We start from the raw sequence: 18,110 nt of genomic DNA on the forward strand, positions 1-18,110 counted from the left end.
GGCTTTTCATCCAATAAAATATCTCCCCATCCTCCCTTCTGCCTTTATTTGTCATGCTGTTTGTTTCTTTCAGGGTTTTTTTCCAGATTTAATTTTTTTACAGCAGAGAATAAAATTGAAGAGACGTACTTGTTACAAAATAGTGATTCTTTGCTACCTTGACAATCATTTGTTTTAATGAGTTAACAGGTGTTTCGATAATTGTGCATAGTTGTTTGATGACCTATTCAAGCAGTACTTTGAGCATATTTACTCACTTGATAGTTCCTAGTGTCTATTTTGATCCAAACATCTTCACCTAGTAAAATACTTTACTTGGTATTCATGTACATAATTAAGCCCCCAACCTGTCTCTCATCCTTTTTCCCACAGGGTCATTTGGTGCCCTCAGATGAGATAACTGTGTACTATCGCTGCCAGCCAGAGGGGGAGTACTTGGGCTCTGTCATCCAGGCTCACACTGACTTTATCTTGGCTACCACCAAGGCTCCACTGTTGTCCTTCCCTGTCCCCAAGGCTGCCAGCGTCATCATAGAAGAAAAGACTCAGGTATAAAAGGACACTTTAGGGCATGCAGGATTATTATTATTATCATATAATATAAGTACAGTTTAACAGGCATCTTGTTACCGCAGCCTTTCAACATGTTGGTAACAGACAACGTGTGTTGTCATAAGTGATACTTTGGTGTGCCGTTGGTTGATTTTATGCCCAAAATCAGTTTTAATTATGAAACTTTTCCTCTGACTTTTAGTTTAAAGGACAAAAAAAGTCTCTACGTATTTTTCTCCTTGCCTCCATCATATTCTTTCATTTCTTTGATGCAGCTGAAGGGCTCAGACTTGGAGTTAACCATAGTAAAGGGATCTTCGGCCCCTTGTGCTCCTCTTAATGGACCAGCTTGCACCTTTGTGAACCTCAGGATGCATATTAACGACAAAGAACAAGGTACCACATGGGAAGGCCTAAAAGGATGTCTATTTTTTCAGCTAGAAAAGCTCTAACAAGAACACGTTTAACTTTTAACTTTTAAACTGTCAATTAAACATCTACTGATTGTCAAGATAATAGGATGTGTACCACACCATTTTACCTTGTCTAACCTCTTTGACAGCGTTAGTAATCCTGTCCGACTGGTTTCTTGCTCAGAGGGAGTGGTGCTGTTGGAGAACCCCAAAGGGAATAACATACTTGACTTTGACAAGCTGAAGAAAGCGGTCCGCAGCATCTTTGGAGCCAATAACGTCAATCTCAGACACTTCCACTGCACTTCTGGTGAGAACTGGTTTTGGTCCCTTAGAAAGAAACATCTGCCATCATAATACTTTAGTGACTGTGGGTCATCTTACAGTCACCTTCTTTCTACAATCTCATGTTAACACTGAAGTACTTAAACTTTTCTGTTGTAGCATCTTTTTGATTATTGTATTTAACTGTGGAACCCTAAAACCATTAAAAGCTTCTCAATGATAGGTTATCAAAAAAAAATTTAATACATAGAATAAATAATACTGTGAGTTAAATAATTGAATATGTTCAAATAATCTAAGACTTCATACTTTTCCTTGTAAGTTAAAAAAAATCAATTAAATACATTTTTTACGTTTTATTTGTCTTTTTATCACATCTTGGCACACAATCATTTATCTACAGTATTTACTCTTATTATTTTTCCCACATAATATTGATAACTTTCCTAATGCCTTTATGATAATAATATGGACGTGCAAATGCATGTTCAGAGCAACTGTAACTGGACTGTGTGGATTAACAGAAAAAACTGTTAGCTAAACTCATTGAGCAGCTGCCTTTTCAGCTAAGTCGTGTCATAATACAACACCAGGCAGTGCAGATAATGTCAGTCATCCAGATACTGTACTGTAAACTCAAGCATTTGAGCCTGCTAGCATCAAAGTTAAATTCTAATGTTCCTCTGTGTGTTTGGGTGTGACTTTGTATTTGTGACAGGGTTGCCCAGCAAAATGGATGTTAAGGCTTTGAACAGTAAAACTTTGTCAGCAACTTCAGACTCCTCTGGCCCCGCCTTAGCCACCGACACCATCCTGTGTCCTTATGTGAACCTGCTGCTCTGCAACGCACAGCCAGCCGGTGAGAAATTCACACACACACACACACGCACACACCTCAAAAGTTCTAAGTGGGGAAAAAGTACTACTTTCTCTTAAGTAAAATTAGCAATACCTACAAAAAAAAATGAAAGTCCTGCATTTATGTTGGAAATGGAGATAATTCTAAAAGAACAGTAAGACATTTGGAAAACAATTGCCATATTCTTCACTGTGGTTTGGGGTTGCAGCCTTATCATCAGGTTGCAACCCCAATTCCTGTATAGGAACTATAAAGATAAATAAATTGATTGATGCATTTATTGGGCTTTCTTGCTCTAGATTTATGCCACACTCAAGTCTCTTCAGAAAATATGAAGCGACACCCAGCCGGCAACTGCCAACATGTATCCCCCCCTAAAACCACAACTTGCTGTTTTAATACTTTGATTTTATATGGAAAAATTACATAGAACAAAGTATAGGAAGGTTTGGCCTGGCTCTCTTTTTTCTGTTGATTTCAGTCTTCCTACTATGTGCTAAGCTAACCTGTTTCTGGCTGTAGCTTCTTTTTTTAATTAATGTTTTTAGTCAGACATTTACATTGAAATAACAGTCACATTGTCGAATCAATGGTTTTCCAATTAATGCCTGCCTGAACTCGAGTCGGCATAGAGGACCACAGAGGGCGCTGTACAACTCATACAGTTCCTTTACTTTTATTGACCAGGATGGTATTGCTTTGGGTATAGGTCTAGGTGTAGGTATGGGTTGATAACTTTAAAGAAACGGATACAAAACAGCATTACAAAGAAATTATTTCATCCAACATCCTGTCTGTTTTGTCGCAATCACACAACATATACACTAGAGTTCCCACTTTTCTGTCACATCTACAGTGTATCACTATTTCTTTGTTTAATTCTTGCTAATTCTGTAGGTGTCCAGTTGGATCTATTTAATATTTTATAAAACATGAGTTGTCACTGTGTTTGGCTGTAGCTTAATTTTTTTCCCCCAAAATGTCAAACTCTTCCTATAACAACTTCATATACCAGTATTTCCCATACATAGACCAAAGTGTGGTGCGTGTCTGTGCGACACTGACCGCCTCAAATTGTTTTTTGCTATTTTTTCATATTGTTGCGTTTATTTATTTCCGCATAGCACTCTTTTTCCCTTTCATCCTCGTACACAAACGCACCTTATTGCAGCCTGTGTGCTGATGGTCTGCAGTGTGTGTGTGTGTGTGTGCGTGCAGTTTCGCTCTAACTTCTGGTTGGTGATCTTGAGACAGTTAAAGTCGATTAAAATGTGTGACGATTCAAATAGGTTGAGATGATAAATCAATAGCATCACGCTATCTACTTTTGACTTTGTTTGTTGAAATCGGTGCAAAGATGGCGGCGAGCGCAGCAGGTCGCTCCAGTCTGTTTTATTGTAGGTTCTAACTCAATTATTTTTGGAAATGAAAGAAGTTATGTATCTTCATCCACTGATTTCCTGTCCTACTCGCTGTTAGTGACACAGGCTGGCAGTGGCGCGGAGCAAGTTATTATGTAAATCATTTCAAGAATAGCTCAGTACGCTACGAAGGCTAGTCTGTGTGTGTGCCGGTGAAAAGAGCATAGGATGAACTCAGATCAGACAGCTAAAGCTGCAGATGGTGGGATTAGCAGTTAAGTTGTTACGTTTTTAGGAAGTAATTCAGATTTCCTGAAGCTGGTTTGTTTCTGTAAACAGAGCCTCTGCTAACAGAATGGTATTCATCATGTGTACGGGAGAACACAGGCCAAGCCTTAGTTGCTTTTGTTATTTAAAAAAATATATGTTCAGTTAAACTTTTACAAAGAAAAGGAAATGTGCTTTGTTTTGCAGTTCATACCTCAGAAATAATATATAATAAGAGAATAGCCTATATATTTTGTAGATTTTATCCCTTTTTGTTGAAAACGTATCGTGAATCGAATCCAATCGTGAGTTCAGTCAGTGTATCCTTACATCCCTACTGAGCAGTCTCATTAAACTGTGTTTAATAACAGGCTTCTGTCCCAGCTGCAGTATTGTTATCGTTATTACTGTTACCAGGGTTTTTTTCTGGCCAAAATTTGGGCTGAGTAGGGTAGGGGAGCGAAAGTTTTGCGGTACATGCGTGTGCACGAGAGCCAATATGTGTATGAAGTGCCCAGCCGCTGAATACCGAACTAACCTTATGTGCACAAAAACACGTCCACCTGACCTTTATCATTGATACAACTCTGTCACCCACAGCCGAAGTACCAAAACAGTTCCCTACAAAATATCACTCACTGTTTACATTATTATGATTATTTCCACCCTTATTATTGTGAGCAGTAAGTGTGCCAGGGCTGACGGCAAACCATGGAAGTTTAGCATCGCCCTGGTTCGCATAATCCAAAACGGATTATGTCAAAACAAGTTCTATGACTCGCATGTATGATACATACACATTTTGTTCAGTCACTCTTCACATTTGAATACCATTTATTATATTTGAAGTTTAAATGTGATACTTTCTTATTAAATAGTCGCTGATTTTCCACAACAAAATGAGGTCTGCAAAGCATAAAACATGTTTTTTTCGTATGAATCTATGTGATTATATGCAGAACAATTCACCTGATCCGTTTCCAGGCGCGTCACTAGCAAATGAAACACCCGTGCTGTAGCCCAGAAGTTAGAATTCTTTTCAGATGGGGGTTCGGGGGTTGCTCCTCCGAGATTTTTTTTTAATTGGGCTGATAAAATTACAATCGTGATGTCGTTATAGAAGGACAGGAAAGAGCAATGGTCATGTGTGACTCCCATCGAGGCAGGCCTACTGACTAGGTTAATGTTTCTGTTAGGAAAGGGCAGCACAGACACCAGCAGCAGAATGAGACACATGAGAACAGCCTACAGCCTCAGAAACACTGACATGCACCGATCTAATGTCAAGTGGACCGGGCTGAATCCACTGCAGGTCGTACGTTTTCTCTCCCATGAGTGGCGTTTTTGTTTGTTGTTACAGTAAACAGGAAGAGAGCGAGTTCTTCTTAATGTCTATCTCTAATTCATTTTCTAAATTAATCTACTTTTATTTGAAACCTGCTTGTCTAAACATGTCAAATTTTATTCACTTAAAAAAAAACTTTTTTACTCCTTTGTAGTCATGCTGTTGTGGGAAAATAAATAAAAGTTAAGAGATTAACTCAGTGCTCCACCAGCCATGAACCTGTCACCCTGCTGTACTGTGGTATCTGAGTATCTCCTTTTCATACAGTCTGAGTATCTCTCTTAAAAACATAATCCTGTTTTCATCATCTGCAATCGCAGAGGCACTGAAAGTCTCCAGTTAACAGGGTCACTCGTTAAACAGAAACACCGGCAAGTCAGTCTGCTTTAAGTTTGATTTTGAAGGTATCACTTGTCAGTGTGGACACATCAGAATTTTGCACTATTAACTGCTGCAATGTTGCAGAGTCATTTTGTCACCACGCAGCAAATGAAACCACCGTGTTGCTCTGCACCGGTGGGGAGCGTTCACGCTCAGCACAACGTTTGAACGTCTCTGAGCCCTGAGGGAACACAAGCAGCGCATCGTCATTTTGCGACCGGAGCTAAAATCAAACACACCCCTTCTGCTGCTGGTCGAGTTGAAAGCATCGCCACTGAGCTTCCATAGAACTACATTGATTTTCAATCGAAATTCCAGCGCAGCGACTGACAATTTCAGCGAGGCAGCCGCCTCCAAATTTATAATGCAGAAAAAAACGTGGTTACTGTTGTCAGGCACCTGTCCTGATTAAAGATTGTCCAAACAACGAAAAGGTCTGTCATATCTGTCATGGTGCCAAAAAGATATTTCAGTCAAATAAAAAGATATTTCAGTCAAATAAAAAGGTATTTCTGCAGATCAAAGGGATTGGCTCTAATGTGTCCCACATAAATATAAACAAGTATAGCCTAATAGATGTTTTAATCACATAAATGTCAGCCCAATCACGCTATAAACTTCAAATGGGATTCTTCCAATTTCCTCCAGAGTGCCAGGCAGGAGAGGTGGGCACCCTCCTGCTGATGAACCCAATGGGCCAGAATGGGCTCGACTACTCAGGCCTGCTGTCTGAGGCTGCTAAGGTTTTCGGCCTCCGGGGCAGACAGCTCAAACTCTACCTGGACCAGGACCTCACCCAGGGTAAGATGGAAACATACTAGATATCATTTTTGACTTGAGCATCCACATAGGAGACATTTAAACTTTTTTTTTTTTTTTTTTTTACTTTTTGAATCCTGTTTTTTAATCATTTCATTTGGATAAACTAATCTAAACTCACAATCTGATTTTTGAAAACTCCACTCTTGTGATTGCTTAAATGTTTTTCCACGCTTAATTTTGGCCATATATATATATATATATATATATATATATATATATATATATATATATATATATATATATATATAAACAAACATAGTTTAAAACTCTTTAATGTATGTCTTTTTTTTTCAGAGCTGCCAGCTGATTCATCAGTGAACTCTCTAGACACCAAAACTCTGTTTGTGAGAGTTCTTCAAACAACTGCCCGAGCATAAACCCAGAGAAGCCCTCTATAGGAACAACCGTCTAAGATGCCTCACAGGTTCCCTAAATGAAGTTTTTTACCAGTGAAATCCCATTTTATGCATAGTGGATTTATAGATGCTTTTTTGGAAATCCTGATGCAAAACAGTTTTCTCTGTCAAGTTCACAACTGTTTATCCATGAAGTCCGTATTAACAAAGTCTTGAAATATCCTGATACAACTTCAGGCACATAAGGAGTGTGCCTGAAGAGGTGTTTTAATGTGTTTCAGTGCATTTTAAGATGTGATTATAGCTTTCGTTAATCATCGTATTTAGCCAAGACTTGCAGAATTGTTCTCCCTGATGCAGTTTCCTTACCTCACACTGTCTTTCATTTGTCACCAATTATAAGTGACAGTTTACTCTGAAAGCACAGGGTGTTGCTAGGCTATTTTTATTCTTGAGAGAGAAGAGATTTACATAATTTCCACACTAGAAATTGAATGCACTTCAAGAACAGAATGATTGTTCATACATAAGAGTTGAATAGATCGTCTGGTTAGATGTGTAAGTGTGGTCATGGAAACTGGGAATTTCAGTTATGTTTCCCATCTGTTCTTGGAAATAAAGATTCCAGGGAACTATCTAACCTGTCCAACTGTAAATATTACCGATGGATTAAGTGTCTTTATTGTGTTAATGATACAAATTATATAAGCTGCTTCTCTTCAATGCTTATTTTAGGTGAGTTTAGTGCTGAGTAATTATTGCTTTGGCTCATAATCAGGGAATCAATTTGGCCTTTTATGCTTACACACAGTTTTGAATTTAACAGATAAACCTGCTCTATTCATTGCATTGGGAATCCTTTGATAATTGTAAAGGCATTGGAAAGGTGTAGTGAATTTCTTAGACTACTGTACCTGAAGGACTAAAAGGTTCTATAATAAAAAAAGAGCAACAAATGGGTATTGTACAATTTTAATTGAAAAAATTGAATAAATCAAATATGACTAAGAATGTTTTTTTTTCTTTCTGCTCAGTTTCTGTACTCCGTATGACAAGAGGGGACACGTCCTATCTGTGACTGACTTAGCTGCAAATATGGAAAAATCTGTTTGCCTCTGTTCTCTGGATGCATGGGACATTTTACTGACTCATGATACTTTCTTAACAGGGTCAAGTTACAAATACAACAAAGGGGATTACAAATGCCTTCAGCAGCAATAAATGGATTTCAATGAATAGTTTAACAATTACAATTATTTGCTTTTTTGCCGAGGGTTGGATGTGAAGATCGATAACACTGGCACATCTGTTCATTTATTAAAACACTGGAGCTAGCAGCTGGTTAGCTTATAAGCATAGAGAATTTAAATGGGAAAACCGTATCGATCTTCTCAACTAACTCATCTAGAAGGTGGATAAGCATATTTCCCAAAATGTAATAAGAAAATCTAAGGTTTTCCTGGTTTCTGATGAAATCTTGGTCATTGTAGTGTATTTGTTAAAGAAAATGAGAATAATGATTAAAAAATGATCATGACTCATATTGCAATATCTGTCAGAATAATTGCAATTGCATATTTTTTCCCCAAATTGTTTAGCCCTAATCCTGTTGGCCATCTTATTCTAAGGGACTTGATGATTCTTAATGTCAACTGACAGTGTCATAAGCATGCACGCCACTCCTTCTAGTTTCCAGGTATGAGTAATGAAAAACTACTGTTTGATACGTTGCTTGCTGTGGAAAGGGGAATTAATCATCCACTTTAAAGAAAGACAATGTCATCAGACTTAATGTTCTCATTATTATTACACTGTAAAACCTGATGAGTTAGTTCAACTGAAATGGTTTGAGGAAACGAATTGCCTTAAATAATTTGAGTTATCCAACTTTAATTATTTAAGGCATTTGACTACAAGTAACTAATAATTATTGTTACAGTTACAAAGGTGAATTCAGTTAATAGTACTTATTCCATTTAGTCAATTGAACTTAAACTATTAAGTATTTTGCACTCTTAACGTTACATTTATCCAAACTGATTCAAATGTGTAATCAGAACTAGTCTGCATTAAGTAAGATTAACTTAAATGCATCTTCTTTACACTAATGTTACCACTTAAGTTATATTTAGTCAGTTCTCTTCCATTAAACCAAATTATTACATTCTACTTGTGACATCTTGTTGCTACTTATTTAATTTGAGGAAACCGATGCCTTAAACCTCTTAAGTTGCATTAACACAATAAACATGTCAGGCACAACTTAAACCATTTATTTAGTTGAATGCTCAAGTTAAATTTCGGATTCAGTGCAAAGTTGTTTTTTTTTATTATACCATAATCAATATAGCTTCTTTAGTCACAAGCCAAAGTATTGCTTACATACACAAACAATGATATATTTTGCCTTTTTAAAAACTGATATATCACCATAAACAAAATGTCACTCATCTTCAACCGCTTATCCGGGTTTCGGGTTGCGGGGGCAGCAGCTCTAGCAGGGGACCCCAAACTTCCTTTACGGGGCCACATTAACCAGCTCTAACTGGGGGATCCCTAGGCGTTCTCAGGTCAGTGTGGAGATATAATCTTTACACCTAGTCCTGGGTCTTCCCCGAGGCCTCTTCCCAGCTGGACATGCCTGGAACACCTCCCTAGGGAGGCGTTCATAGGAGTTTTCTCAGGGATGGCTGAACTTCTCACCCTATATCTAAGGGAAACTTCAGCCACCCTCCTGAGAAAACCCATTTCGGATGCTTGTACCCGCGACCTCGTTCTTTCGGTCATGACCCAGCTTTCATGACCATAGGGGAGGGTAGATCGAGAACTTTGCCTTTCGGCTCAGCTCTCTTTTTGTCACAATGGTGCGATAGAGCGACTGCAACACCGCCACTGCTGCTCCGATTCTCCGGCCAAACTCACGCTCCATCGTCCCCTCACTCATGAACATGATCCCGAGGTACTTGAACTCCTTCACCTGGGGTAAGGACTCATTCCCTACCCAGAGTAAGCAGCAAAAAAACAATACATTTGTCCATGGATTACAAAAGGCCTGCCAAAAAAAAAAGGAGGCACTATACAGAGATTGTACAAGACGGAGAACTAAAGACTCTGAAATAAATACGTAAAAAAATAAGTTTATTATTATATTATAAGAGCAACCAAGAAAGATTATTTTAAGAAATGATTAGATGACAAAAACAATATAAAAATAATATGGAGTATACCTCATGGTATTATCAGAAATGGCCCAGAGAAAACAAACTACCCTAAATATTTTATTGATAAGGACAAAGAAAATTATATTATCGAGGATTTAGCTAACAGCTTTAATCATTTTTTTTTGTAAATGTTGGACCAGACCTGGCCCAACAAATTCCTGATCCAGGGGCATCTGGAGAAACTCCTAAGAATGCATTGGAGTCAAATCCCTATCATTATCATAATACTATTATTATAAACAGAGTGCGTGTGAGTTCCTCCCCAGTAATGTTTAAGTGTACTATGGAGTGTGTTTAGGGAATTGAAAATGGTGCAGTGAGTGAAGATCAAAGACAATGATAGCCTACAGCAACCTCTTAAGGCAGGGGTGTCAAACTCAAACACACAGTGGGCCAAAATTTAAAACTTGAAACAAGTCGCAGGCCAACATATTAATCTTTTAATAAAAATAAGTTTTGCTTTAACATTGAGTATGGAACAAGCAACACTTGTCGTTACCATACAATATGTAACTTAATGGTGAACATGCAAAATTTAATTTCAAATAAAAAAACACATCAATGGCATCAATTTATTAAATAAAATTGAAATAAAAATCCTATGTCTCTTTTCTATTTGCAGCCTTCTTAATTTAAATATCAAATTAAACTTTTTCAACAGGCTGATAAAATTTAAAATAAAATAACAATAATAAACCACTCAACCATTCAAGCCCATGCCTTGGAGTAGCAAGAACAAGTGCATAAAGAAAACATTAATTGTTAATTATTGGTTGGTTTGCTACACACTGATCTAATCTGATGTGCCCAAGCCAGATACCTGTATTAGGTACTGTGGAAACTGTGCGGCGCCCATGGCATCATACTGTAACGTCCCTCAATGATCAGGCGGTAAGACTTTATCCAGTTTGTTGCGCTTTATTTTCTAACTGAACACGTATACTGTGGGCCGCAGCCGACGGCAACAAAGAACAACCTCCTAACCCTCGTTTTTACTCGTCTTTTTAACTACAGGCTTTTTTTCTAAAAAAACATCATGTAACTACACTGACCTGTGGGACATCTCAGTGATTCACTTGAACAGTGACACATTCTAACATTAACGGTCCGTTACACTACCCCCCCTTTTCAAAGTCCCTTGTCCCCGATGGGGCAGACAAAGTCTCTCAGGTGGGCAGGAGGCCTGCGGTTCCTCCCAGGCCGTGCGTGAACCGGGTAAGGGTAAGGGAGAGATGAAGGGGGGTGGGGGGGGGGATGCAGACACAGGGGAAACGGCAAAAAGTCCATCTTGAGGGGGGTCGGAAGAGGAATTCAAGTCACCAGAAGGGAATTGGGGGGGGGGGAGTCTGAGCAGTGTCTGGGATCCCAATTGTGTCTGCAGGGCTGGCCGTATCACGGTAAGGGGCCATCCTGTCCCGATGTAACACAACTTTTCTCCCTCTCTGTGGCAGCTGGACCCTGTATACGACTTCACCCAGTCTCTCCAGGACCCTGCAAGGTCCTACCCATACACTGTCCAGCTTTGGGCTCCTGCCTTTGTTTCTCTTTGGACTGTAAACCCAGACCAACTCCCCAGCTTTGAATTTACGACCTCTGGCGTGTACGTCATAGTTTTGCTTCTCTCTTGCCCCAGCGCTCCGCAGATGGTTCCTGGCAAAGTCGTGTGCTGACTCCAACCGGTTCTGGAGCTTCCTTGCATAGTCGGGGCCTGGCGGAACACCTGGGTCATTGGGAGGTCTGCCCACCATCATCTCGCCAGGAGTTCTGATCTCCCTAGCTAGCATGGGAAAAACAGGGGGGCAAGAGGTAGAGTCCTGCACAGCAGACCGGCACGCCATCAGCACAACAGGAACATGGCTGTCCCAGTCTCGTTGATGTTTAGCCGTCACTATGGCCAGCTGTTGTGCCCATTATGTTACGGCCTCCAAACAATTGAATAAATTGACTAGTGGCTCAAACTGGAGACCGAAACATAAAAGGACACCAAAGAAGATAGAACATTTAACGTTTTTTTTAAACAACTTATCCCAACAGGAAACAAACATTCCTGAAGGAAAACTAGGGAAATACAAATGAGGATCTTACCAAAAAAGAAATTGGCAAACCCAAAAAGGGACCTGGAGATGCCAGCCAAACTCAGCAAAAATGGAGGCCTATTAAGGCCACCCCTTATAGGGACGTCGGAGCTGCCCCCCCTCCCTACCTAACAAAACCAAATTATAAACTAAAAACCAAACGAAGAAAGAAGGCTGCTGGCCATCTCCAGGCCAAAAATAAAACAACTACTAAAACAAAGCTTACCAACATAATCATAATGTGGGACCAAAGGTGCTGGTGGGTCTGTGTCCCCCGAGGGAATGGTCTTGCTGGCTTTATATAGCAGGTTGGCATGAGAAGCCTGCTGAGAAAAGGGAAAACAGGTTTAGGCACATGGAGGAGATCTTTCATGGCCACACGCAACACCCCCACCCTATGATGGCAAATACCGGGAGTGCAACGTGAGGTCATTCACTCATCAGAAAAAGAGCGGGACAATGTGTCGGCCAGGACATTATCCTTCCAACGGACATGCCTGACCTCCACATTGAAATACTGCAGGAATACTGACCACCTCATTAACCTACGGTTTGTGTTCCGCATCTGGTTCAGAAAAACAAGAGGGTTATGATCAGTATATACGAGCGTAGGTTCCTTAGAAGAGCCTACATGAACCTCGAAATGTTTTAAGGCCAAAATAAGCGCAAGCGCTTCTTTCTCAACTGTGGAATACACACGTTGATGCAGATTTAATTTTTTTGAGTAATACGGGACCGGATGCTCAATCCCATCATCCCCATCTTGAAGAAGGACCGCACCCGCCCCCGCATCACTTGCATCCACAGCGAGTTTGAACGGCCGCTCGAACGCCGGTGCAGCAAGAACTGGAGCATTAGTTAATAAGGCTTTTATGCCATCAAAAGAATGCTGACAGCTCGGAGACGACTTGTAACGCACTTTTGGGCTCAACAGGTCGGTTAAGGGGGCTGCGACAGCAGAAAAGTTCTTGCAGAAACGTCTGTAGTATCCTGCCCTTCCTAAATACCGCATTAGACCACGGCGAGTGACAGGTGGAGGAAATGAGAGGATTGCTTCTACTTTAGAATGGACAGGCTTAACTTGACCCCGACCCACAATTTTACCGAGGTATGTCACTGTAGCCTGTCCGAACTCACACTTGGCAAGATTCAAAGTGAGATTGGCCTCAATCAATCTGCCAAACACTGCACGAAGCTGTTGAATGTGTTCCTCCCATGTTTTGGAATAAACAACAATGTCGTCCAAATAAGCCTAGCAGCCCAATAAACCCGACAAAACCGTGTTGACTAAACGCTGGAACGTTCCCGGAGCGTTTCGGACCCCAAATGGCATTGCAGTGTATTCTAGGAAAGCGTCAGGGGTCACAAAGGCAGATATAGCTTGAGCCCTGGGTGTTAACGGCACCTGCCAATAACCTTTTAATAGGTCGAGTTTTGAGACATACTTGGCACAGCCAACATTATCAACACAATCATCTATTCTTGGCAGAGGATAACAGTCAGGTTTTGTGACCCCGTTCACCTTTCGATAATCAGTACAAAACTGATCCGAGCCGTCAGATTTTGTAGCCAAAAGACAGGGTGAACTCCAAGCACTTGTGCTAGCCACAGCTATGCCATTTTCCAACATGTAGTTCACCTGGTCTTGGAGACAAAGCCTTTTTTCAGGATTAATGCGATAGGCGTGTTGTTTGATTGGTGGAGAACTATCAACATCAATGTCATGCTGCAACACATGCGTGCGAGTCGGCACATCTGAAAAGAGAGTTCAATTTGAGCCAATTAAACCGATCACATCCTCACGCTGAGGCTGAACCAAATTTGGAAGACAATCATGAAGATTAGAAAGCATTTCTGAGTTTTTAAGGCACCCATGAATTACGTCACTGGATATACCTACAATATCATCTTCGTTATCCTGAGATTCAGGAGATGGAACGCTGATGTTGCTAGACAGCACCATCATACCTTGTCACCATCAGCAGTTCCTACACTGGACAGCCCCGGTGCCACACTGATGTCTGGACCATCAGAAGAAGTAGAGACAGACTGGGACTCCCTGTCAAAATAAGGCTTCAACATATTAATATGACACAGCCGTTGACGTTCAGGGGTGTCAATGATGTAGTCCCGATCGCCCACCTTCTTTTTGACCTAGTAAGGGCCACTATAACGCGCCTGCAAAGAAGAGCCAGGAATAGGCAATAACACCAGCACTTTATCACCAGGACTAAAACTCCTGCTTTTTGCATCCTTGTCAAACCATCTCTTCATTTTGCCCTGTGCAACGGTCATGTTTTGCTTTGCCAATTCACAAGTGCGGTGAAGTTTGAAACGGAACCTCGACACATAGTCGAGCAGATTTTGAGGTTTGCTATCACCTAGCCACTTCTCCTGCAAGAGACTAAGGGGCCCTCTCACAGTGTGTGCAAACACCAGCTTGGCGGGACTAAAGCCAAGGGATTCTTGTACCACCTCACGAGCGGCAAAGAGGAGGAGATGGACACCCTTGTCCCAGTCCCTGTCAAACTCAAGGCAGTAGGTGCGCAACATGGACTTCAATTTCCTATGGAAACGCTCAGTGGCTCCCTGACTCTCTGGGTGATAAGCACTTGAACACAAATGAGTGATGTTAAGCTGTTTCATAACTTGTGCAAAAACATAGTTTAAAGTTAGTTCCCTGTTCGGATTGTACAATTTTGGGAAGGGCGAAAAGAGAAAAACTTGACCAAGGCTTTAACAACAGCTGGAGCTGTAATAGAACGCAAAGGAATGGCCTCGGGAAAACGAGTTGCTGTACACATTATAGTTAACAAGTACTTCTTACCAGTCTTGGTGCGCTGGAAAGGCCCAACACAGTGAATTTGCACTCGCTCAAACGGCTCACTAATAACCCTGGCCAGAAAAAGTACCGCAAGATACGATCAAAAGTCTTATTAATTCCTAGGTGACCAGAAAGTGGATTATCATGTGCTAATTTCAAAATCTCACTGCGATACGTCTGAGGGATAACGATCTGTTCCACCACCCCCCAACTATCATGGCCAGATAACCGTGGAGGTTTCCACTTGTGCATGAGCACGTTACCTTTTAGGAAAAACCCTGTTGACAAATCTTCTAACTCCTCTCCTGAAATCACACATTCAAAGAGAGGAGCTAGTGACGGGTCTTACTTTTGATCGGCCACTAGCTGCTCACGTGACATGCAAACCTTGGAGTCCAGTTGAGGCAAAACAGAACAGGCAGGAACCTCTGGAGAGGCAGGTGGAGAAGTTGAACAGTCAACCAGAAAACTGTCAGACAGTTCCTCCTCAGCCTCCAGTTTTTGACGCTCGGCCATTGCTCCCGTCGCGGCACTGACAGAAAACACTTTGGGAAATCTCAATGCCAAATCGTCAGAGTTTTCTGGCAGAGGAACCGCAATTACCTCTGGATTAATGAGCATTTTACCACCAGCCAAATCATTACCCAAGAGCAGAGTCACCCCCTCGATTGAGAGTTGCGCTCGGAGCCCCAGCTTAATGCACCCCCTGGCCAAATCTGACTCAAGATAGATGTTATGAAGCGGCAGGCCCACATATCGCATGTCAAAACCTCGAACAAGCACATCTGATTTAACAGCAGATTTATCTGAAAATGGCAACACATGCTCAAAGATTACAGATTGATTAGATGCAATGTCCCTGATGATATGAACTGGTACCCTAGGGTCCCCCTCTGTCAAAGAGACAAAACCCTTTCATTAAAAAGGGCTGGAATTCAGGGTCAGGACTGCGCACCGGCTCTGCTGAAGCTGAAATCAAAGACTCACTTTTAATTAACACAACAGATTTTGGTGATTGAGACTTGTTAATGTTGTGACCAATTTTCTTGCAATAACTGCAAGTTGGCCTCTCCGCACCCTCCCCACTGTCTGACTTTTCAGGCTTCTCTTCACCCCCCCGTTTAACAAATGGAACATAGGTTTTCACTTGAACATTTTCTGAGTGAGAAGAGCTAGATTTGTCTGAGTGAGGAGGGTAAATTTGGGCCGTGAGGAGTAAGAACTATGCTCCGACCCAGGAGTCCTCTCAAAACTGTCTTTATGAGTGAGCACATACTCATCTGCAAGGACAGTTGCAGCTGCGAGAGTCAGCGCCTTTTGCTCATTAATATAGGTTGCCATTCTATCTGATAAACAGTTTTTAAACTCTTCTAGCAGGATGAGCTCATGTAACTGTTCAAACTCCATTACTTTAGATGAATGACACCAGCGGTCAAACAGAGCCTCTTTCTCCCGACCAAACTCAGAAAAAGTGTGATTGTCAAACTTTTTATACCGAAACTTTTGCCTATAGGCTTCGGGCACCAATTCAAACGCTCTAAGTACGGCAGCCTTGACTTTGTCGTAGTCAAGACTGTCAGCTGGTGACAACGATGTGTACGCCTCTTGGGCTTTCCTAGTTAACACACATTGCAATAGTAACGGCCAAACCATTTTGGGCCATTTCAAAGTGTCAGCTGTGCGCTCGAACAGAATGAAGTATTTATCAACATCTTTACCATTAAATGGAGGAATCATACAGATACATTTGTTAATATAAAAATCAGCCTGTGCACCTATTGCCATGTTGTGGGGGAGGGGGCCGGTTTAGCTCTATCTCTTTTAAGCGTATTTCTTGTTTAGTCTGCTCCTCTACTTCCATCTGTTTAAACTTGAACTCCTGCTCTTTAAGCCTGGCTGCTGCTTCCCTCTCACTAGCTTTGTCCTGCAACTCTAGCCGCCGCAGCTCTAGCTCCAATTCCAACTTCCTAATGCTCTGATCAGGAAAGGCCTGTATTATTGGCAAAACAACCACGTCAGGGTCAGTCAACATGCCTTTTTCAAACAATGCAGTCCATAATTCATGTTTTATCACTTTCTTTGCTTTTGTCTTTGAGACTATGATGCTATAATGATCAGCAATAGAAGTCAACTTATCTTTAGTGCAGTTATGAAACACCTCAAGAGAAGGCTGCTTAACAAACTTTTCCAAAATAAACTCCATCCTGAACTATGGCTACTAAATTAACGAAAAATACCAAAAAACAAAGCGCATCAAAATTTGCAAGAGCAATAAAGGTTTTAAGGCATAAAGCCACCACAAAAACGCTTGTCAAAAAATACAAATAAGGCAAAAAAGCAATGCCTGATGAGACACAGAACAGCAATGAAAAACACTGCCCAACACAGCGTTACATAATGGTTTCCTAATAAGGAGTGTGCCCAAATTGAGGTCTACCAATGCAAATGACAAATCAGAAACTCAGTAAAAAAGTACCTGTAACTAATACTGAAAAAAATACTGATATATTTTGCAAACAAAAGATAGACTAACCAATTCAATTAAGGTGGACAAAAAAAATTCCAAATGTGCACACAAACAAAATTTACCAGATTTCAGTTAAATTTAAGGAGCAAGAGAGAAAAAAAAAGTTGTGACGAGCCCCCATTAAATCTCTCAACCAGACCATCACTCTGAGGATGGAGGGGTGTGGTGCGGGTCTTGTGGGAGCCAAGCTTTTCGGACATGACAGCAAACACACGGGACTCAAAGTTCCTGCCCTGGTCATTGTGAATGACTTCGGGCACCCCGAAGTCTGCTGAACATTCCTTCCACCAACGCATCCACTACCGTCACTGCCTCTTGATCTGGCAAACAGTATGCCTCGGGCCATTTAGTGAAGTAGTCCATGGCAGTAAGGATGTAGCGGTTACCTCTTTCAGTACGGTGAACAGTCCGAGGACATCAATGCCCACTCTCTCTATAGGACACCCTGTTTGGAACTGTTGGAGTTGGACATGAGACTTGTTTTTAGGGCCTTTACGCACTGTGCAGCTGTCACAACGGCGGCAGTAGTCTTCCACGTCCTGCTTGTGCTGGCCCCAGTAAAATCTCAGACGGAGCCGCCAAAGTGTCTTTCCGACCCCAAAGTGGCCAAACCCAGGGGCCCTGTGCACTGCCTGGAGCACCCTCTCCCGCAGGCTTCATGGCACCACCACCTGCCACCGTGTCTCCCCCACAGCTCGTTCCTTCCACCCCCTCTCAAACACCCCTTCACACAGACGCAGGGTGTTGAACATGGACCAGAGTCCTTTTGTAGTTTGAGAGCACATGCTGACCTCGTCCCACGTGGGTCGGCGCTGCGATGCC

General features: G+C 41.4%; 1 protein-coding gene across 1 annotated transcript in view; it reads left to right on the plus strand.

Moving 5' to 3' along the window:
• Window positions 1–7,640, plus strand: part of iars1 (isoleucyl-tRNA synthetase 1) — a 62,331-nt gene extending 54,691 nt beyond the window's left edge. Inside the window, exons 29-34 of the mRNA XM_083939819.1 lie at window positions 373–549; window positions 828–948; window positions 1,150–1,275; window positions 1,969–2,109; window positions 6,112–6,264; window positions 6,580–7,640. Of these exons, the coding sequence (XP_083795945.1) occupies window positions 373–549; window positions 828–948; window positions 1,150–1,275; window positions 1,969–2,109; window positions 6,112–6,264; window positions 6,580–6,662 (801 nt within the window). The 3' untranslated portion in view covers window positions 6,663–7,640. The remainder of the gene's footprint in view (window positions 1–372; window positions 550–827; window positions 949–1,149; window positions 1,276–1,968; window positions 2,110–6,111; window positions 6,265–6,579) is intronic.
• The last annotated feature ends 10,470 nt before the right edge of the window (window positions 7,641–18,110 follow it).

This window comes from Echiichthys vipera, assembly GCF_963691815.1.
Source record: "Echiichthys vipera genome assembly, chromosome: X".
In the NCBI taxonomy this organism is placed as follows: domain Eukaryota; kingdom Metazoa; phylum Chordata; class Actinopteri; order Perciformes; family Trachinidae; genus Echiichthys; species Echiichthys vipera.